The sequence below is a fragment of the Tamandua tetradactyla genome, chromosome 1 (genome assembly GCF_023851605.1).
Source record: "Tamandua tetradactyla isolate mTamTet1 chromosome 1, mTamTet1.pri, whole genome shotgun sequence".
Taxonomy (NCBI): domain Eukaryota; kingdom Metazoa; phylum Chordata; class Mammalia; order Pilosa; family Myrmecophagidae; genus Tamandua; species Tamandua tetradactyla.
Window position 1 is genome coordinate 8,708,459 of NC_135327.1, and position 23,196 is coordinate 8,731,654.

General features: G+C 43.7%; 1 protein-coding gene, 1 long non-coding RNA gene and 1 pseudogene across 4 annotated transcripts in view; 1 reads left to right on the plus strand and 2 right to left on the minus strand.

Moving 5' to 3' along the window:
* Nucleotides 1-4,789: 4,789 nt before the first annotated feature.
* SRSF6 (serine and arginine rich splicing factor 6) lies at nucleotides 4,790-8,717 on the minus strand. Its single transcript, XM_077168200.1, has 6 exons — nucleotides 8,450-8,717; nucleotides 8,070-8,218; nucleotides 6,640-6,764; nucleotides 6,325-6,533; nucleotides 5,952-6,035; nucleotides 4,790-5,843 (listed from the first exon to the last, which is right to left on the minus strand). Exons 1-6 carry the CDS (start codon nucleotides 8,554-8,556, stop codon nucleotides 5,480-5,482), a joined length of 1,038 nt encoding a protein of 345 aa, XP_077024315.1. The 5' UTR covers nucleotides 8,557-8,717; the 3' UTR covers nucleotides 4,790-5,479.
* An 11-nt stretch (nucleotides 8,718-8,728) lies between these two features.
* Nucleotides 8,729-23,196, plus strand: part of LOC143690472 (uncharacterized) — a 120,756-nt gene continuing 106,288 nt past the window's right edge. For all 3 annotated transcript variants that reach the window (XR_013179147.1, XR_013179149.1, XR_013179148.1), the window contains exon 1: nucleotides 8,729-9,746. This is a non-coding gene — a long non-coding RNA (uncharacterized LOC143690472). The remainder of the gene's footprint in view (nucleotides 9,747-23,196) is intronic.
* On the minus strand, nucleotides 15,503-16,752 carry LOC143690450 (large ribosomal subunit protein uL4 pseudogene; annotated as a pseudogene).

Here is a 23,196-nt window from a genome sequence, read left to right on the forward strand (position 1 = left end):
CATGAACAGCTCCAGAAAGGATTAAGACCCACCTTGAATTGGGTGGGTCAGATCTCCATGAAAACAATCTAAACAAATGGTCCCACCCACAATAGGTCTGCTCCCACAAGAATGGATCAAGAGCATAGTCTCTTCTGGGGTACATAACAAGATTCAAACCAGCACAGGCATCACATTCAGCAATTCTGCTTTGGCCTTCTTTTCCAACTGGCTAGAATAGTATTCAGGTTTAGCTATTGTATTTATAAAATGTTCTAATAAAGGCAGCTCCTATTTAATGAGTGACTAGGCCAAACACTGGTAAAAACGTTCACTCCTTACATTAGAACACATTGTTTTATAGACGATAGAAAGCACAGCTTATTGTCTCTAGTATTTTCTTTTCATATTTTTACTTTCGTCTAGCTATTAAGTGATGCTTCTGCCCCCTTTATTGGCCCTGGGGTAGAGGAATCACTCAATTTCTGCTTTCAGCAGTAATGGGATACCATCTGATGCCATCAAAGCTGGAGGGGTAGTCGAAAATAATAGACTCCCTACTAAAAATAAAACAAAAATTCTCTTAACTTTACTTTTAGAAGTCTGCTCTTGGAGAAAGCATTTTCCTGACAGAATACTAACAAATATAGATTAGAACATCACCAATAAATATTAATAGTGGATATTTAATAGACTCATTTCCCCCCACAAATTAATTCCAAAGTAAAGTGACTTTACAGTGATTCGAGTTATTACCAAATGCCACTGGATATGACACATTGAGAACAAGTCTCATTCTTGTGATATTCCTGTCAAAAATACAATCATGGAGAAACATCAGGACAAACACCAACTGAGGGAAAGACTACGAAATAATTGTCCCCAACTCTTCAAAAATGACAAGGTCAAGAAAAAGGCTTCAGACTTGTTCCAGCTTAGAGACATGACAGACAAAATGCAACATGATTCTGGACCAAGAGGGGAAAAGAATTGTAATAGAACAGCTGATAAAATTTAAGTAGGGACTGTGACTTAGGTAACAGTATTATATCAATGTTATTTCCCTGATTTTACAAATTAGATATGCTTAAGTTATATGTCTGTTTCTAGGGGTGAAAAGGCACACTTAAGCCAACTTTCAGATAGTTCAGAAAAAATATATAGAAATGGAAAAGTTAATGAAGCAAGATTAAATATGTGAGTTTTGGGAAAGGGTATATAGAGTTTCCTTGTATCATCAATACTTAAAACTCTTCTCTAAGTTTTAAAAGTTACCAAAACTCCACTAATCTTGTTAGATCAGTAGACTTTCTAATGTGGTGTCCTTCTGAGTATTTTTTTACTAAAAGATGGAATACTTGAAATAGGCATTGTGTTTTAACTTTAGGATTTAGGCACTGAGCCAAGATTTAAACCTTGCCTCAAGCTAATACACATTCCTTAGAAATGATGGTTAAAAGGAGTATAAATCTGTTAACTGTGGATAACAAACTTAATTACAAATAAAGAGCCTCCTAGTTAATATCACTGGTTTTTGTAAAATTCAAGTAAACTATGTGATGAAACTATCTGGAGATGTGTGAACCTTTTTCTAGATTTGCTTATATATGCACAAACACCTCCAAAGGATGCATAAGAAACTAGTACTCTAAGAGTTTGTCAAAAGTGGACTTTATTGAATACCTTTTTGTATAAAACCACATGATTACTTCCTATTTAAAAAGTTGAAAAGTTAATCACTTCATTTGTACTGGTGGCTGATCTGTGGGATTGCTATAGAATAGGTAGGCATATCTAAACTTAGCATTCGAAGACCAATTAAACCATTTCACCCACTCAGCAAATAGATACATGGCATCAGGGATACAAAGATATACTGATTCTAGAAACCCATTTAGTGTGTAAATTGAAAATTCCTATACAAACTGTGCTAAACTGTGTGGGAGCTCTCAAATATAGTTTTACTATTTAATAATGAACACTGTAGGAAATTCAGTCATCCACGTTGTTACATAAGCCAAAGAAATACACATTTAATATAAACAGTCGGTTTTGAAAAACGTACCTCACACCCATCCAATAGTATACTAGTCAGCCATTTAAATAGCTGTTAGCATCTTAAGTAAAAAGTTGCAGAAAATGCTAATTGTATGGACAGTTTATCACTGATACCCAAGGGCATATGCCTGACCAGCAAAGTCTGACAGGCACACAACTACCATTAACAGTGAGTACTGAGGCAAAGATTTTTATACTCCAGATACTTGTCACTTTTGCAATTAGAATTTCATCAGAATAAAACTTTTAGATCTTTCTTCTTCTATATTCTACTGCCACAGGACTGAAGTTGGGTACAATCCCAGAGATTGGAAAGTTAGAAAAAAAAAACTGCCCTCTGAAAGCACAGTAAATAAGAATCTGATGATTTCCACGTTTTAAATTGCCAAGTTTAGTGCACCCCAAATCTAAATTAAGGAAATTAGGCTTATGCATTGGGAAAAGATGAATGCTTCTGGTTTATCTGAGAACCTGGAAAATGCTTGAACCGTGACTAGATAAAAATGGGTAAATTTTATGTGAAGATAAAGCAGGTAAGTACAAAAAAGATTGAGCATGTTCACTCTTCATAATGGCAGTGTCCTAAAGTTCTTTACAGATACTTTTTATCCTCATGAACATGAGGCTTTCTCCCTAAGCACTTCACAGATGACCCTGAAAGCACAGGAGTTGATAACTTATATAGAAACCATTTGTTTATCCCTCAAATCCTCAAGTTTCTCAGAAACTTGAAACTAGATTCTTTGATGATACTCAATAGAAATGGCTTGCCAGTGGCAACTCCAACTCAACCATTTGCCAAGGGTGCTTAGCAATACAGGTGCCAGCGGGTGTATATACACAAGAAATTCAAAACAAGCCCTTCCCTCGGAAAGCAGTTTATTGAGGTAAAGCATCAAACAGGTTAACAAGGTGGGAGAAATACCAAGATGAAAGAAGTTAACAACACGGGAGCAGCAAAGTAAAAGTTGCAAGAGCAGGTAGGACTCAAACTGGCCATAAAGGCACTGTGGCATGTCAATAAAACTATCAAGTAAAAGGGGAATCAAGATGTTCCTCACTTCTTTCTGCCCTCCGTTTTGCCACAGGTGAATATGTGGCATATTCTAGAGATTCTTGGATTCTACTCACTAGGAAGGTACTAAACCCTTTATTATCAATTAACTGTTCTCAAATGAGCCAATATTATACAGTGTTTTGGCATATCCAGTGCCTTAGGTTCACAGGTATGTTACAGGATGAATTTTCAAATGAGCTGGTCTTCGCTTCTACTAGAAAATTTTTATGGGTGCATTTATCTATATTAACCACAATGGGGGCAGCTAACAACATGGACAAACCTGCATGTTACCAGGTGAAATAACCTAGACCCCAGTTGAAGGATGTCAGAAAGTCAAACTTCACATTCTATTATTTCCCTCCTTTTTTTTAAAAAAAGGCTGTGATTTTAAAAACTTTTATGTTTTTTCCCTGAAAACAGAAGAACTTTGGCCAAAGTCAATTCTTAAGACCATCTGTCCTTAAATACCAAATTCTGAAAGGTAATGGAAGCTGGCCTCTTTATATAAACTAAGAATCATCACTTAGGTTCTTCAGAATAGTTAAATGATGATGGACTAAATTACTGACAGCATTTTCTTCTCAAATTCTCAAGTTCATATTGGAAAAAAAGGTAGTTCTTATACAGCAAACATCTATAAAAACAAAAAGTATTAAGTAACTAGAAAATAAGCTCAAGGAAGCTTTAAAAATCCTCAAACAGGAAACCCAAGGATTTCTTAAAAACAAGAATAATTTATTCATCTACTTTCTTATCTCTGAAGCAAAGCCTGACATGCAGGTCTTTATTTTGATTGAGTTCTTCCTCTCTCAGCCTCACTTTATCGGGTATGCCGCCTTCTGGATCACTTGCACCCATACCGCCACCCCTAGAATATCATGCTTTCCAGGCACACCTGGGACCCGATGAGCAGTGTAGCATCACGCCCTAACATGACCCAATGTTGGTACCTTACAGCGATACAGCTCCTAGGAAGATAGTAAAGCCAAACCAAATAATCTAAACCTTGAGTTCAGACTAAGGTTAATGAGTGCTTTTAAACGAAATTTTAGAAACCACTAAATGTATCTGAGCAAAGGGATATAAGCTAATTATTTCTCAAACTATAATTTCAACTAATTAGGCATATGGATGTATAGACCAAGTACTAACCTAGTTAACACCTACAAATTTGCATTATATTAATTTGGGTTCCACGGTAGGTTACATACTTCAGTCATTAATGAAAGTAGAGTTTAGGGTTTGCCCATTTTTTCTCAAACTATCTATACATTGTATAACATTTACAAGGATCATCTAACCAATTATCACATCATCCCCACCCCCAACTATAATGGGACTGATTGTTGAGAGGGATTTTACTTTTAATCGGCAATGACTTCACCAAGTGATCTTTTAGGTGCCTATTAAATGAGACGATTTCCACCAGAAAATGCATTATTGGCTTTCCTACTTTGAACAATATGCTAAATTTGTAATCAAAGAGGATATTTCTGTTTTTACATAACAAACATTAAAGACCACTGAACCATATTCTAACAAGACGCTAAATACATGGATCACCTTCCAGAAAGTAGCATTACTTGCTAAACTAGATCCAAGGTATTTTAGGAGTTCTTTCTTGAAGAATTCAATGTATGTTTCTTAAGTTTCATTTAAAACCTATTAATTTAGGTAAATGTAGACAAGGACTGGTTATAAAGTACTTTTTAATTTTAACCTAGCTCATTAAAGGGCAGATAAAGACTTTGTAAATTTGATTAACAGCACAACATTCTTCAAACTGAGTAATTTATTGCTGGTCTGAGGCTTGCCTTGTTTCACACTTAAGTAGAATTTACATCGTTATCACAAATAGCATACTATCGATATTATAAGGAATTTACTATTGACCTATTCAATAAGGCAATCATCTTGGTAGCAAACTTTTATTTAAATCTTACATAACTCAAGCTTTATAAAAAGCCAACATAATTGGAAATTAGGTTCTCCCTCTAAAGCCTTAAGTTTTCAAAGCTTGAAACAGTTAATTTAAAAATAAGCAAACAAATAAAACAGAAACCCTTACAACAGATCCTGCTGAAATACTTAAAAAAAATCTAAATGAGCTTAATCTTTACAAAAGTTATTTTAGCTCAAAAGCTATAAAATCAAAATTATCTTAATTCTACAAAGAAGGGAGAGGGTCTTTGACGTCATGCCACCATTTCTTTAGAACCTTATCTTTTCCATCAAATTTGGCCACAAATTCAATTTCTGTGTGCCCCTGTTTTCAGGTGATTCCTCTTGCAGGAGAGGCCAAGTACAAACATGAACGAGTAACTGCCTAAGCAAGTAGGAAAAGTGTTCCGTAATAGTGTGCACAGAGTGTAGAGTTCTGGATTAATCTCTGGAACTCGATCTGGACCGTGACCTTGACTTGGAGCGAGACCTAGAATGGGATCTTGTTGTAGCTCTTTTTGGTGGAGACACAGAACGAGCCTTAGTGGGTGGGGCAGGCGGGGGTGAATTGGAATGAGACTGGCTTCTTGATCTGGATTTTGACTTTACATCACCCTTTCCATTTTCCTTGGGAGAACGAGATCGAGACCGAGACCTGCTTCGAGATTTTGCATACCCATCTTTAGATCTGCTTCGAGAATGGGACCGAGAGCCCCGATCAGACTTGGGCTTAGACTTGCTCTTTGATCTAGACTTCCGACCCTTTGATCGGGAACGCGATCGACCTTTGCTCCGCGACCTGGATCTGGACAAGAAAAAAGATTTTTTCCATTACCTTGGCTAAAATACCTATGTACCCCACAAAGAAGCACATTAATATTCAGAACAACAGAACCAATAGCAGATTATTTACCGGGAGCGACTTTTTGAGATACTTCGAGATCTACTGCGGCTGCTCCTACGACTCCTACTCCGCGACCTTCTTCTAGAGCGTGACCTGTAACAAGAACTACAATGAAATCTTCAGCTCCATATAACTCAATGTGAATGTTTCGACCATTAAACAAAAACAAATAGACAAATCAACAAAAAAAAGTATTTGCTCACTTGCAAAGTCAATAAATTCATAATAGGAACATCTGGAAAGGAATCCAATGACACACAACCAAACAAAAACTGAAAATGGACTTAAATTCAATTAAACAGAAATTGAAATTACTCAAGTACTTCTTTTTCTTTGTTTTTGGCATATGATTCTTCCCTCTTCACGTTCTTGAACAAGTTACCTTGATCTGCTTCCAGAATAAGACCGCCTATGGCTCGTTCGTGGTTTATCTTCGATGAGCCTAATATTTCTGCCATTTATTTCAGTACCATCCAGTTTATCCAAAGCCCGCTTCATGTCAGAGTAGGAACGAAACTCAATCACACCCTCGTTTGTGCGTTCTTTGTGAGCATCCGCATAGGTTACTTCACCTGCTTGCCTCATGAAATCCTAAACGGCGACATAAGATTATTGAGACCCAGAAATCCAAGGAAAAAAGACCTACACACTATGTTTGATTCTCAGGAATATTTTAACCCCAAATTATAGCACACACCTTTAAATCCTGCCAACTGCAACGACTAGAAAGATTTTCTACAATTAGCCTGTACTCTGTACGAACAGGTGGTCCATATTTGTCTCTGCCAGAGGTTCTCCGACTGCTGTATCCACCTCCACCACCTTTATCACATGAAGGGAATAATTAGATGGTTTGTAATGACAGTGATGCATAATGTTCTTGAAAGTTAGTACAAACATATCAACTTTTATTTACTGGAGTAGGACTTTGCTATTACTGCTAAACCTTTGAAACATTTGTGATTTGCCATAAATTAAATTAAGGGCAAGTCAAATAGACTAAATCCAACTAAACTTCTCCTATAATCTGTTAGAGAGTGACTGCTCCTTTATTCAATTTACCTCGCTAAGTTTTATTTTACAGAACATTGTAAAATATAAAACTTAACTGATTACATGCATTTCTACATTTTACAAAAATGTTTACTAGTTACACTAAGTACTTACATCACAGTGTGAGGTTTTTGGTGGTGGTTTGGCCACAAAACACGCAAGGTAACAGTCACCTAGTTCAGATTAACCAGTTTTGTCTAACCCTTGGAATCCTCACCATCACCCTGCGTCTAATGGCAAAAGGCTGCTGTCGTCATGGCTTCCGGTAAGGTCAGCCAAAGGGTCATAGGGCAAGGGTCACACAATGTATGGAAAAGCCAAGGCCAATCAGGAAAGGCAGTCATCTTAGCCTCAGTGGACACAGCCTCAGCCCCATTGGTCACTTTCAAATTGAAACATCAAGGACTTGTTAAAAAGTTTGAATTCAACATGCAACAATTTCAACATCAAACAATTAATATAACCAAAACCCCTCCCACCTCCTCCCAATTACATGCCCCAACCAGTTCAAATACAGCTTAAGGCTTTTGTAACTAAAGTATGTGGTACAATGCCACAATACTACAAAACAGTAAAATGTTTTCTTTGACCCCACCAATTTTAGTTTACTCTAAGGCCTGTTCTTTAAACTCCTCCCTTTCCCAACCACCACCTCCACCCCAGCCAGTCCCCCAACATCTACTCTAAGGCTTAGATATTTCTAGCTAAGGCACTGCCAGGTAAGCAAGGGGGATACAACGAGTACTGTCACCCTTCACTTCCCAAGTGGGCAGAGGCCACGACAGTGCTGACAAGCGCCCAGAACCCCTCCCCCCGCATCCCCTCCCCCGTACATCTTAGCAATAAACTCCCAAACCCTGACTAGGCAAAACCCGTAACCCAATCCCCGCGCTCCGGCGTCCCGCAGCTGCCCCGGGCAGGCACGAAGGCAGCAGGACCCGGGTATATACTCCGGCCAAGCGTCCCCGGCCGCCGCGCCTGCCCGGGCTGGGAGGCCCCACCCCGCCCACCCTAGTGCCTGCACCCGCCCCCTAGGGTCCCGACAGGCGCGGAGCGCGCGGGGGTTGGACTCACTGCGGCTTCCGTAGCTATAGCCGTCGCGATCGCGGCGCGGGCCCCGAGCGTGCTCCACGATCACGCGCTCGCCGCACAGCTCCTTGCCGTTCAGCTCGTAAACGGCATCGTCGGCGTCGCGGGAGTCCTCGAACTCCACAAAGCCGTACCTGGGGGGCGGTGCGAGGGCAGGGGACTGGTGAGGGTGTTGTTAAGCCGGGGACGCGCCAGCTAGCGCGCGGCCGTCGCCCCCTGCGCGCTCTCGCGGTCCCGCGCCGCCGCCATTTTAGAGGCCTTGCCACGCGGCGCCGCGGCCTTGGCCGCCTCCTTTTTCTCAGAGCCCCTGCCGCCGCCAAGCCCGGGGTATTGGGAGCGGTCGCGGGCACTCAGGCCCGACTCACCCATTTTTGAGGTCTACTTCGAGTAGGCGGCCATAGCCACTGAAAAAGCGCTGGATGTCCTTTTCCCGGACGTTGTAGCTAAGGCGTCCTATGTAGACGCGCGGCATGTCCGTGGTGGACACGGAGCCCGAAGGCTGGCTGTCGGAAGGCGGACCTCAAGGCAGTGGCCGCGGTGCAGGTGCGGGGTCGGCGAGAGCCCAAACACGCGCCTCACACCACAGCGGCGGCCGAGTCCAGCCACACAATGGCGCGCGCGCGCGCTAGCGCTACGCTATAAAGGCGGCAGGCGGGGGCGGGGCCCGGCGCGTGTGACGTCAGCGCGTAGGCACGCACCCTTTCGCGTTAGAGTGTTTTGCTCGAGCGTGATTTGAGAGGCCAACGTCTGTGACGTTTCCGTAAAGTCGTTTCCTCCGCTCGCAGAAATTTCACCAGCCCTCCACACCCATCTTGTAAACGTCGTTTCCCACCGTCCAGTCGTGGACTTGTCTTCTGATTTGTACCTTTTCAAAAGCTGTTCCCCGCGTGATCTCCGGGGCCGGAGCTTGGAGGACAGGCTAGGAGAATCTCCAGTTTTCATTGGTTCTCGAAGTTGTCATACTAGGCCACCGTGGCCTGTGATTGGTCTCTTAAAATGAGGTTGCGAATGTCCTCCAGTGATTGGTTCACGCTTGGTTTGGTGGCGATCGCTCTCGGACAATTAACTGCCCCATTTCACTGAATCTGAGGTTTGTGGTACGAGGTTGTGTTGACCCGGCCAGGATCGTGTTGCAGGCTTCGGTCCTTTGGGGTCTCCGGGCTTTCATCAGCTCTCCCCGCTGTTCTGCACGACCCCCTCTCCCGCCCTGTGTGGGTTCATTCTTGGAGCACTGGCGGCTCGAGTCACCTGTAGACGGGGGTGTACACGGCACCACGCGCCCACAATGGGTGCGCACTGAGAGAGCACGGCCAAGGCCCGTGGCACACAGGTGCTCGAGACGGTTGAGCGAGACCTGAAGCTCTCCCGGAGGGATGAGCTTTTCCTCCTCTTCTGGAGAGTCCGTGGTCCAATAACCATACTTCACCGCACTGGTTTGGAAGGTGAAGGTATGCATATTCAGGTATGCCTCTGAATTTATCGTTAGAGATGCCACTTAAAGATGGAGACCTGGACGGAAACCCCAAAGGAAAATGTTTAAATGGAGAGCAGAAGATCGAGGACCACGTCCTTAGACACTTTAAAATTTAGTTAAGTACAGGAAAGGAGAAGAAGTCCCTAGAGAGGTAGGGAGAAAAACAGGAAAGTATGGCATCACCGAAGGTAAGAGAGGAAAGCTTATCACAGATATAATGCCGGCTATTTAGGTAGCTCTGTATATGCCCTGCTCTTGCACGAATGCAGCCTCCTTATCCTTCCTCTTCTGAAAGGGGGCGATTTTGCCCACCCCACCCCCAAGGGACCTTTGGCAAGTTCTGGAGACATTTATGGTTTTCAGGACTGGGGCGGGTGTGGGGTGGGGGGTTATACTGGCATCTAGTGGGTAGAAGCCATACTGTTTGTGCTTAAAGTTAAATTAAAAATGTTGGTCGACTTTTTTTTTTTTTTAATGCTTGTGGAACATAGTAGTTAGGGAGATGAGAATGCCACAAAGTGATAACATTTTTCGCTCAGCCAACTGTCAGTATTTTAAAATTTAACATTAATTATTGGCAAAAGGTAAGGGAAAATGCACTGGTGGAGTGCTGGTGGGATGGTATTCTTTGGGGAAGGCAATGGGGTAGTATTTATTAAAGGCTGCATATGGGGCACTGAGTGTCACCTCCTTTCTCTGTATAGTTCATCTGCTCCAAGAGAAAGATGCAGCTAAGACAGTCCTCCACTTCCTCTCGCCTCTCTTTCCCAAAACCCAGCAGCTACTCTTAACAAAAACCCAATTGCTCGGGCCAGCCATGGTGGCTCAGCAGGCAAAGTTCTCGCCTTCCATGCCAGAGACCCAGGCTCGATTCCCGGTGCCTGCCCATGCAAAAACAAACAAACAAAACAAAAAAAACCAATAGCACAACTAGAAAAAAGGAAACTGTCTCAAATATGATCATTTGAAGGGGGTCTTGGGCCATCAGCATTCTGCGATCACAGTGTCTGAAAAATTTAGCATTACCCTATTATCAACTCACTATTGTTGATAGTTTGAAAGAAAAACTCAAAGATGAAATGAATAGATGTGCTACGTGGGAGCTCATTTCTTTAGGCACCTATAATGCGGCAAATAAAGATCACCCTGTCATTGCTCATTCTAAAATTGTGGAGGTGACTGCAGGACTCTATCAGCAAGGGAGGGAGAGTCATCTCAGTCTGATCCAGAAGAGTTTTAACTTCAAATAACTTCAGATTGTAAAGTACAGCCTAGAGAGCATAATTATCATGGTTTTCAATCTACTGGATATTCTTAAATATGTTAGAAGAAAATCAAAAAGGACTTTCCAAGCACCATGTGATTTGAAGTAGGTGTAAACCAGATTCTGATAGATTTTTCTATCTAATGTCTGAAAAATTTAGCATTCCAGCAGCTGTCATCATAAATGGACTTTGGGAGAATGTGGCAACTCAAGTGTGCTTTTGTAGAATAGAGTGAAGAGAGCAGGGCTGCTCCAGAAACAGAGTCCAGGAATAGAGTCAGTGACAGAATTTGAAAGAAATGTGATACTTGAAGGAGGCTGTGAGGTGACCAAACTAAAAGTATACTCCAATATTGGATTCAATGTTATTGTGCTAACCCACCCTTGTTTAAAAACATCTGTATACGATTAATCTCGAGCTAGGTTTCTCAAACTCGGCACTACTGACATTTGGGTTGGAGCATTCTTTGTTGGGGGCCAGGGGTGTCATGTGTGTTGTAGGATGATTAGCAGCATCCCTTGCCTCTACCCACCAGCAGCAGTCCCCTCCCCTCAGTTGTGACAACCGTATGTCTTCAGATGTTGACAAATGTCCTTGAGAAGCAGAATCCCCCTGCAGAGAACACCGAGCCAATGCCTCTAATAGTGAGGGGATGTGTGGCGCTGACAACAGGCCCCCCTTGTTTTCTAAATGTTCAGACACGAATCGGAGTTTTCAACCAGCAGCTGAAAGAGAACAAGGCTGCCCTGCTCAGTAAGCATGGGGATACATAGGACTACTTAAAAGTCTGAGTGATGTGCTTAGGAAACGTAATGATTAGATTGTGGTTGACTGTGAGGGTACAATTCTTTCTTTTGAATTCATGAATTCGGGCTCTCAGTATCCAAGGATACACTTGGTAAAGTGCTTGCACTAAGGAGCTGTGATTTAAGTTTGTGAGTTTATCAGTAGAGGTGCTGGGGGACTGGGTGAGAACCTCCAAGGGGTCAGTCTAGGTGGAGAGCAGAAGGCAGCCAGCAAAAGAAGGAAACAGAGGTTTTGTGGTTGTGTTTCTACAAAGGCTTGACTGCGTTTGGATATAGTGGCAGGACTTCTCAGGCTGCAACTGCCCCAGGCATAGGCAGAAATGAGCTCTTTTGTGGGCTTGTCTGGAGCTTGTGCCTTCCCCAGGGGAGGGGTGAACCCAACTCAGGTGGAAACCCTCCCTCAAGGAATTCAGACACCAGGGCTTGGTAATTTGAATCCATTTAAACCAGCCTACAACCTCTCCTCTGTCTCCACCACGCCCCCAGCAGGGAGAGTCTACCAAAGTTAAAGGTACCGCATCATCTTACACTGGTGGGACCTGTAGGCAGATAAGCACCACATACTGGGCACGATAAGAAAAACAGAGTCCAGAGACTTCACAGGAAAGTCTTTCAACCTGCTGGATATCACCCTCAGGGAAAACTGACGCAGGTGACTCTTTCCTCCTGATAGGAGGCCAGTTTGGTCTGGGAAAATCTGGCTGGGGTCTATAATATCTAAGTAGACTCTCCTAAGAGTGGGGGGAGGGGAAGGCACCATACAAGCAGGGCAAGAAACAAGAAAACAAGAACTGAAAAATTCTCCTCTGTTAAACAAAACTTAAGCTAGAGGTCCAGATAAAGCTGAACTGACTGTCAAAGAACAAATAGACAATAAATTCATCCAGCAAGAAAACCCTAGGTAAAAGAAGTGAAAGCAATCTCCAGAATAAACTAATGAAGGTAATTAAACACCTAGATGCCAGCAAAAAATAACACCACACTAGGAAAATTGAAGATATGGCCCAGTCAAAGGAACAAAGCAACAATTCAAATGAGATACAGGAGCTGAAACAATTAATTCAGAAATACAAGCAGACATGGAAAACCTCATCAAAAACCAAATCAATGAATTGAGGGAGGATATAAATAAGGCAAGGAATGAACAAAAAGAAGAAATTGAAAGTCTGAAAAAACAAATCACAGAACTTATGGGAATGAAAGGCAAGGTAGAAGAGATGAAAAAAACAATGGAAACCTACAGTGGTAGATTTTGAGAGACGGAACATAGGATTAGTGAACTGGAGGACGGAACATCTGAAATCTGAAAAGAAAAAGAAAATATAGGGGGAAAAGTGGAAAAATACGAGCAGGGACTCAGGGAACTGAAAGACGATATGAAGCACATGAATATACGTGTTGTGGGTGTCCCAGAAGGAGAAGAGAAGGGAAAAGGAGGAGAAAAACTAATGGAGGAAATTATCACTGAAAATTTCCCAACTCTTATGAAAGACTTAAAATTACAGATCCAAGAAGTGCAGTGTACCCCAAAGAGAATAGATCCAAATAGACATACTCCAAGACATTTACTAATCAAAATGTCAGAGGTCAAAGAGAAAGAGAGAATCTTGAAAGCAACAAGAGAAAAGCAATCCATCACATACAAGGTAAGCCCAATCAGACTATGCGCAGATCTCTCAGCAGAAACCATGGAGACAAGAAGACAGTGGGATGATATATTTAAATTATTAAAAGAGAAGGCAGCCCAGCACCATGCCTGGGGAAATAGATTGCTGCTATAACAAATTGCTACCAACTCGGTGGCCTACAGTACCAAATGTATTATCTTATAGTTCTGGAAGTCAGAAATCTAGATTCAAGGTGTCGGCAGGGCTGCAGGTTCTAAGGTAGAGTCTGTTTCCTTGCCTTTTCTAGTTTCTAGAGGCCTCCTACTGTATTCCTTGGCTCTTGTCCCCTTTCTTCATCTTCAAAGCCATTGACTTTAGTTGGGTCCTTCCCACATTCAAACAGTCTGTCTCCAGCCCCAGCTTCTGTTGTCACACCTCCTCCTCTCACCTGACTTTCTTGCCCTCCCCTCCCATAAGGTCCCTTTTGATTGTATGGGCCTCACCCAGATAATCCAGAATAACCTCCCCATCTCAAGATCTTTAACTTAACCACACCTGCAAAGTCCCTTTTGCCATGTAAGGCACCAGTCACAGGTTCCAGGGATTAGGAAGTGGACCTCTTTTGGGGGAATGTTATTCTGCCTGTTGCACTCTGAATTTCGGTTACGTACAGCATGGGTTCCCTGAGAAGAGTGGCTAAAGAGGGGGAAAAAACGAGAGAATGTCACAGAAGCAAGGAGAAGAAATGGTTTCAAGGAGGTAGTGGTCAATTGAAAAACAGAATAAAAATTCACAAGCCTTTGACCTAGCAAACGCACTCCTAGAAATCTGAGAAACAAGAGAACCAATTTGTAAAGCTATAGGTCCAAGGATGCTTATTACAGCAATGGAATCCTCTGCAACTATATGAGAGACACGTTTAGATTCACTCGTTAAACAAATACTCATTGAGCACCTGCTGTATGACAGGCACTGGGGATACAGCCGTGAAGATCTAGGTCAGGGGTCTGCAGACCACAGCACCAGGCCAAATGTGGCCTCCCACCTGTTTTGTTAATAAACTTTTATTGGAACACAACCACACCCATTTATTACATATTGTCTATGACCATTGTCATATTACAACAGTGGTATTGAATTGTTGTCACAGAGACTGTCAAACGCACAGAAAAGTTGAGAGAAAAAGGTTTGCTGCTCCTGACCTATGTTATTGACTTGAAAAGATATCTTTGGTATGTTAAGTGAAAAGGGCCAGTTTTATTATAGGAATGATCCCATTTTTGTTAACAACCACCACCACAGCAAACATTCAATAATCCAACCCTTTATGCGAGTATATATGTGTGCACTGAGTTGGTTTGTGGTTGTAGGGCAGGTCCTACATGATCACGTCTCTACCAACTCTCTCACCATATCCCTTACCCTCTGTGCCAGTTTGAATCTGTGGTGGGCACCAGAGAAGCCATGTCCTTGAATTCTCATTCAATATTGCTGGCTGGGAGCTTTTTGATTATTCCCACGGAGGTGTGATCCTCCCGGTTGTGGGTGGAACTTTTGATTAGATGGCTTCCATGGAGTTGTGACTCCACCCATTCCAGGTAGGTCTTGATTACTTTACTGGAATCCTTTAAAAAAGGAAGCATGTTGGAGACAGAGAGAGAGAATGATGAGAGAGCCACAGGAGAGCCCACGCAGGCAGAGACCTTTGGAGATGAATAAGGAAAACACCCCCGGGAGAACTTCATGAAACAAGAAGCCTGGAGAGAAAGCTAGCAGACATCGTCATTTTCTCCAAGTGCCTTCACAGTTGAGAGAAAAACCCTGAACTTCATTGGCCTTTCTTGAGTGAAGGTAACCTCTTGTTGGTGCCTTAATTTGGACACTTTTATAGACTTGCTTTAATTGGGACATTTTCATAGCCTTAGAACTGTAAACTTGCAACTTAATAAATTCCCCCCTTTAAAGCTGTTATGATTCTGGGATATTGCATTCCAGCAGCTTGCAAACCAGAACATCCTCTTTCACCCACCTGCTTCATACTGGGCCTTGAATGTGCCAAACGTACACCCACCTCAGGGCCTTTGAACTGAACGTTCCCTGTGTCTGGAACATTCTTTTCCTGTGGTTTGTACCCTCACTTCCTACAGGCTGCCCAAGGTCACCGTGTCTCCTCTAACCACTCTATTTTTTTGTTTTTTGATCTGAATCTGGTCTTTATTGAAAATAATGTGTCTAAAATGATTTTGAGTTTTATGGAGTAAGCAATTTAGACAGCAGACTTCTTTTCTTCTGTGGTAGGTTTCTTTCCTCCTAGCTTCTTGGTAGCTACAGCCTCTTTCCCAAAGGCTTCTGCCTCTGTGGCTTCTTCTATCACCGATAGCTTTGTCCCCTTTCTTCCCCGCAACAGGCTTCTTGCCCGGAAGCCCCTTCTCCTCTGATTTGGCCTCTAGTGCTGCTGCAGCTTCATCCGCCCTGAGTGTGTGATTCCTGGCCTGGCGAAGAACGGTGTTTCGACGCATGGTCTTTGCATATGGGTTGAGTTTCAACGTGATTCTCAGGTTTTTCAGTGGATTCTTCTTTAGGACTCTGCAATGAATCTTCTTGCGTGGTGCCCAGAGGGCTCTTTGGATCTCTGGGCTTTCTGATCCTGCTGAGGGCTGCACTCAACATCTCATGCCTGGGAAGGTTGGTGTCCCTCTTGAGGGAGGAGCTTTACGCCAAGTGCCACTCAGTCACCCAACGTGTGGGAAGCACTTTCAGTCCAAAGCAGCAACAACGTCCCACATGCCCATTGGGAGCAAGTTTCAAAATGTTCAGCTTACTCACGTTAGGCAGAGTAATTTCAGGCATATTTCTGAAGGCCTTGATGATACCATTTCTTCCTTATAGATGATGCATGGTCCCCCTGAGCTGTATGTGACAACGGTTTCTCATTTTGCCCTTGCCAGCTCTTATTCACTGAGAAGCATAGACCTTTTTGATATCATTCCAGGCCTTAAGTTTCTTAAGAAGCAAGACAGCCTCCTTGGTTTTCTTGCAGCCTTCAACTTTGTCTTTGACCACCAGAGGACGTTCAGGAACCTCCTCAATACAGTGACCCTTAGACATGACCAGTGCTGGTAAGTTTGAAGCAGCCGGGGCAGAGCGGATGGCGTCTCGCTTCCGTGTTGTGTTTACTCTACGGTGCCATCAGCGCCATGTTTTGGTTGGTGGAAGCATGTGGCCTCCATGACACGTGTTTCCAAAAGCACCCTGGCCAGATCGGTGAGTCCCATCACCTCAAACTCTGGGAATTTGAGCCACAACTCTGCCAGTGCCCCAGGACTCAGCGCTGGTTTGGTGACCTACTAACTCACCGACGGCATAGGCCTGTTGTTTTTGCTCAAGTTGGTGTGAACAAAGTTCACAATGTCTGGTCTAATGGGGAGCCTTGAACACAGAAGGCAAAGCGACATTTTTGCCAGATGATTCTCCCTTTTCAGAGTACACCGATATTAATGGATGAGCACACTCCATGGCAGGGAGAGGAGAAGGCCGTGCTCCTAACCATTCCATTTTAAAATGGCACTTCCTTCATCTTATTTTTCTCTGTAGACCTTTTCATCATCTGACATATATTTATTTGTTGTTAGCTCTCCCCACTCCAACTCAGTGTAAACTTCACTGAAGCAGAGATGCTGTCTGTCTCTTCACTGCTGTATCTCCAGCACTTAGAAAAGGAGAACAGTACCATTCTGTTAATTGTTCTAAGCATGTGATGTGAACCTTCAGTCAACAGCTGCTGGTGTCCTTATGGGTTCAACAGGACATGCTGCTGGGATGGAGTCTTCCACCTTCGGTTGGTGCCCCCCACTCCCACTGCCCAGACATACAGCCCCTCTGAGGGCTCAGAGTGGCCCCCCAGGACTGTGTCTTCCCTCCCTGTCTAGACGCAGGGGTGCTCCACTGCAGATCACACATTTCCTCCACCAAAACATTCTGAACAGAAGATGCCAAATGTTGGTGGGGCTATGACACCCCCAGAACCCTCATATGTTGTTAGTGGGTGTGTAAATTGGTTCAATCACTCTGGAAAACTGCTTGGTGTGTTTACTAATGCTGACCATGTACAGCTAGGACCAGCAATTCTAATACATCCAATGGAATTGGGTACGTATGCCCTCCAAAATATGTTTTCTAGAAATTTATAGCATTATGTGTAATGACCCCAGTTTCGGGTTGCTAAACCTACCAGAATGCAATGTACCGGAAATGGGTTGACTTTTACAATGGGGATTTATTAGTTTATAAATGTACTGTTTTAAGGCCATGAAAGTGTCCAGATCCAGGCATCAAGAGGAAGATACCTTCTCTGAGGAAAGGCTGCTGGCATCCGGGGTTCCTCCATCACCTGGGAAGGCATGTGGTTGGCAGCTGCTGGTCCTTCTGTCCCGGGTTCCATTGCTTTCAGCTTCTGATTCCAGTGGCTTTCTCTCCGAGCCCCTGTGGGCCGTCTTTTAGCATATGGAGGCATTTCTCTCTAAACTGACTCTCTTGGTGTTTCTGCCTTTTACCCTCATAAAGGGCCCCAGTAAAGGATTAAGACCTTGAATTGGCTGGGTCACATCTCAACTGAAACAACCTGACCAAAAGGTCCCACCCACAATAGGTCTGTCCCCACAAGGATGGATGAAAAGAACATGGCCTTTTCTGGGGGTACCCAGCAGCTCCAAACTACCACAACCCCCAAGTTGGAAACCAAACCAAATATACATCAACAGGAGGCTGGACAAATAAACTGTGGTATATTACACCACACACTGCCACACTGCAACGAGAATGAGTTACTGCCTATTCGCAGCAAAATCGAGGAATCACACGAATAACGTAGAGAAAGAATCAAGACACAAAAAAGTCTCTACTTCATAAGTCCATGCATGTAAAATTTGAAAACAAGCAAAACTAATCTATAGCACGAGAAGTTAAGACAGTGGTTAACCTTACCGGGGGAGTGAAGAAAGAGGGGCTTGCAGGGGTTGCTAGGGAGCTGGTGCTGTTCTATTACATGATCTGGGTACTGTTTACACAGGTGTGCTCTGTTTGTGAAACTTCATTGAGCTGTACGCTTACGATTGGTGCCCTCGGCTGCAGGTTTGTTGTACTTTCCCTGGAAAGTTTAAAAAATATAACAAATCTCATAAAAAAATTACAACTTATTGGTGTCTTGCTGGGAACTGAAATGCTATTTGATTCATATATCTTTGCTTAGGAATGTCATTGTGTCTGATTAGTTGTTTATGTTCATCGTTTTGTTGTTTTCCAATCAGGTCCATAGCGCTCCTAGGCATTGAAGGTGTAGCTCTATCGCCACCCGGTGGCCATGAGTGTGATTGCAGTGGTAGATAAATCCCACTGACAGCCTTCCAAGGTCTTTGGAGGTCTCTGAATCACATCTTCTCGTTTCAAGTGCTTTATTCCCCCAGGCATTTCCTGATCCTTACCTGAACATCTCCCCTGATGGAGACCTCACTACCTAATTAGGCAGCCAAGTCCATTGTTGGATATCTCTCACTGTGAATAAATTATTCTTTATATAAAGTAAAAACTTGCCACCTTGAATTGTCTACCCACTGGTCCTGGGTCTGGCCCCAGGGCTGTGCAGATGCTTGGGGGCAGCACACAGACCCTCTGGTCTCTTCTGGCTAAATGCCCACAGTTTCCACTAACATCTTTGCTGTGGCCTGGGAGCCTGGCTGCTGACTGACCTCTTGCGAGCGAGCTCGGTGGCAGCTGTAGCTCTGCAGGTGTGGCTCTCAGAACCGGCCTCTCCGGGTTTGTTTCCAGGCCTGCTGCCATCACGGCCGCCATATTCTTCATCTCACTCTCCTGTTGCTTGCGCACCTCCCTTCCCACCCCCACCCCGACCCCCCCACCCGCGCTGTGGAAGCTCCGGATGGGCCCCCCCCCCTTTTTTCAACTGTGAAATATAACATATATATAAAGAAGCAATGAATTTCCAAGCACATTTTAGCAAGTAGTTATAGAGCAGATTTTAAAGTTTGGTATGGGTTACAGTTCCACAATTTCAGGTTTTTCCTTCTAGCTACTCCGAGACACTGGAGACCAAAAGAAATATCAATATAACGATTCAGCAGTCATACTCATTTGTTAAACCCTGTCTTCTCTGTTATACTCCTTCTCTTTTTTTCTCTTTTGTGAAAATAATATATATATACAAAAGCAATAAATTTCAAAGCACAGTACAACAATTAGTAGTAGAATAGATTTCAGAGTTGGCATGGTCTATAATTGCACAATTTTAGAGTTTTACTTCTAGCTACTCTAAGACACTGGAGACTAAAAGAAATATCAATATAATGATTCAGCACTCATTCATTTGTTAAATCCTATCCTCCCTGTATAACTCCACCATCACCTTTGATTCTTTTCCCACTCTTTAGGGGTATTTGGACTATGCCCACTCTAACTTTTTCATATTGGAAGGGGCTGTCAATAATATGGTGTAGGGAGTTGGAATAGCTGATGTTCTGGAGAGGCTGGGCCTTCTAGGTTTCAGGACTTATCTGGTCCAGGGACCCATTTAGAGGTTGTAGGTTTCTAGCAAGCTACCCTAGTGCATGGAACCTTTGTAGAATCTTATATAATGCCCCAGGTATTCTTTAGGATTGGCAGGAATGGTTTTGGTTGGTGTTTGGCAAGTTATGATAGATAGCAATGTCTAACTGAAGCTTGCATAAGAGTGACCTCCAGAGTAGCCTCTTGACTCTACTTGAACTCTCTCAGACATTCATACCTTGTTTGTTACACTTTCCTCCTTTTGGTCAGGATGGCATTGTTGATCCTATGGTGCCAGGGCCAGGCTCATCCCTGGGATCATCTCCTGTGTCGCCAGGATCAACCCTGGATGTCATGTTCCACGAAAAGGGGAGGCAATGATTTCACTTGTAGAATTGGGCTTAGAGAGAGGCCACATCTGAGCAACAAAAGAGGTCCTCCGGAAACAACTCTTAACACATAGCTATAGGTAGGCTAAGCTTCTCCACTACATACATAAGCTTCATAAGAGTAAGCCTCAAGATCAAGCTTCTCAAAAGCAAGCTTCAAGATCAGGGGCTTGGCCTTTTGATTTCGGCGTCTCTAATGTTTGACATGGTATCTGGGGTTTCCCCGGTGGTAAAATTTAATAGTCCAGAGGGGCCCATTGTAGCAAACTGCTGAGACCAGCTCAGCATGAGGGGTTGAGGAAGGCACCACAAATCTGAAAAGTAAAGACACTCACACAGGAGTCTTTTAAAATGAGAGCAGGGGACTCATTTCTCAAAGGACAAGAGCCCTAAACGCTTGCTCAGCACCGTATTTATTTTCTCAGTAAAACAGGGAATGCACAGAAATAACTTTCTGTTTATGTATATTCTCTAACAGTACACGCAGACAGAGGGAGTGCTTGTTCCTTCATTATCGGGGTAATGATTACAGGACAAAGAGCATGTTTTTGCTCTGTCTTTACTGGAATGACAGCCAAGTGGATGTTTCTCAACTTTGGCTAACTTTAGTGTTCTGAAGTTAACATTCCATCATAACCCACAGGTCTCAGTGTTCTGAGTCTGCAGGTGGTTTGCAAAGCTGCTGCTTTGACTTCTCTTATTTCTCCCTTCAGCAAACAATATTTGTCTTTGGAATTGATGCAGCCTAGGGAGCAGAATGGAAACCCAATACTTGGACTGGCATGTTGGCTCAGGATCATTGCTTGGAGTTGTGGGGCAATATGAGGTGGAAGCGCTGATGAGGACAAGCCTAGCTGGCCTTGGGTCAAGGGAAGAGTGTGAGGCTATGGGGCAGATCTGAAGCTGCTGAAGACAAATGCTCACAGACCCATAATGTATTCCAGTTAGAACTGTGGTCTCCCAGGCCTGTCAGAACCCTAGGAGAGGTCAATGCTGGGTTCCTCTCCAAGATCTTTCCTAAAGCTGGTGTGTGTAGGTTTTGTACTTCTACCTGGCATGAGCTGTGGCTTGCAGACATTTTACCCATCATGAATTCCACATGCTGTTATCTGGACAAATTTCAGCTGTCGTATGTTCCTGAATGCCTTGGGGGAGCTCATGCTTTTCACTACAGCCCTTATTCTTGCAATAAAAGCTGCAACAAGTGGTGGCTCCCTAATGTCCTAGGGCAGGAGAAGCTAAGAAGAATTAGCACATGTCAGAAAACATCCAGGGGTGGTCCCCAGGGTGCAGGACTCGTCTCCTAGGAGAGTGATGGGAAACAAGTACTTTTTAGGTATCTTGCATGGACCAGGCTCTGGGTTGGGTACCAGGGACATAACCACAAATAAGGCAGTCCCAGTCAGGCCCTGAAGATCTGGAGTCCCCAGGCAGGGGTCTGTAGACTTGGATGAGCATCACTTAAAGGCACAGATGTGTGGGCTCCATCCGTCTGGGTTAGTCACTGTGTGCGGACCCTGCTCAACACCCCCCGGGCCACTGTGATGCAGATGGTCAGATGTCCACACTTTGAGAAATTCTGGCCTCTTGCTTCCCAACTCAGCATGTGGTTTGAGGACACTCCCTCCGCCACCCTGAAAAGCACCTGCTTGTCAGAAATACAGGATGGTGGGCTCTACCCGAGACCCACAGAATCAGAATGGGCATTTTAGCAAGAGTCCCAGGTGACCGGTGTGCACATTAACCTTGAGAAGTACTGCCAAGTGCAAGAGCATCTTGCTTTTTACCCTACTTCTGTATTGTTTTCATAAGAGAAAGAATGCGTTCCTGTATTAATTGGGAATTTAAAGTAGATTGAAAGCTTAGTACACACCAGCAAAAACTTGTATGTGACTACTTGTAGCAGCTCTTTTCCTAATAGCTCCAAACCAGAAACAGCTCAACTGCCCATCAGCAGGTGAATGGATAAACAAATTGTGGAATAGTCACAAAATGGGAATACTAGTAAGCAATAAAAAGAAACAAATTACTGATACACGCATCAGGGCGGATGACTCTCCGATGCGTTATACTGAGTGGAAGAAGCCAGGTCCAAAAGGCTAATGCTGTGCGAGCCCATTTATATGACATTTTAGAAAAGGCAAAGCTAAAGGAATAGAAAAGAGATTAGTGCTGCCGGGGGCTGGTGATTGGGGGACGGGATTGACTGATGGCAAAAAAGGCAGGGAATAATTTTTTGGAGCAAGGGAAATGTTGAACATTTCATGATTTGTTTGAACTGTTGTCATCAAACTACATGTTTAAAGATGGTAAATTTTATTGTATGCAAATGATACTTCAATATAGGTTGTTTTTTTTTTTTAAAGCCAAGGTCATTGAGTTCTTGGGACCACTTTTTGTCCGCACAATGCTTTGGAGATGCCTCCCCTCCATTGCCTTTTCCTGTCTTGTACCTCCCACTCATCCACTGGAGAAATGAGAACTGGGGCCTCCAGGCCTGCAGGGGGCACTGTCCGCTGTGTTCCATCACCATGGCCAGCACAGGGGAAACTCCTCATTTTGCCCACAGGCAGGGAGGGTGTGGCCAGGAGGGGCGGAGTCTCTGCAGGTGGGTTCCCTGGGCTCTTTCTGGGCCCCTTCAACTGCTGGCTGTGTGACCTTGGGCAGATTACCTTAACCTCTCTGTGCCTCGGCTTCTTCCTAAACTGGGGAAAAGAAGAGTATCCATTCAAAGAATCGTGTGAAAATTTTAAAAAGTTATTTTATGTAAAGCATTTAGAACAGTGTGCAGCACGTAGTTGGCCCCAACCCTAAGCAAGTGCTGCCTATTATTTTTATTTAATAAATGCAAATTTCACCCATGCCAGTTTTTCAGTCTGCCATGTTGATCATTTGCATGGACTGTTTACCGCCCAGGAATGCTCGGTCCTCCATCTTTTATGACAGGCCGGTTCTGGGAGCAGCCTCTGTTCGCATCCGCTGTCCACACTGCTGAGAGTCCCTGGGGAATGGGACA

Excerpts from the sequence above, each read along its gene's own strand:
- SRSF6 (XM_077168200.1), bottom strand. The coding sequence starts at position 8,556 with ATGCCGCGCGTCTACATAGGACGCCTTAGCTACAACGTCCGGGAAAAG. Across the intron at positions 6,036-6,324 it reads TATTCTGGAAGCAGATCAAG|GTCACGCTCTAGAAGAAGGT; the intron begins GTAACTTGTTCA and ends TTCTTGTTACAG. Across the intron at positions 5,844-5,951 it reads ATCTCAAAAAGTCGCTCCCG|ATCCAGGTCGCGGAGCAAAG; the intron begins GTAAATAATCTG and ends TTTCTTGTCCAG.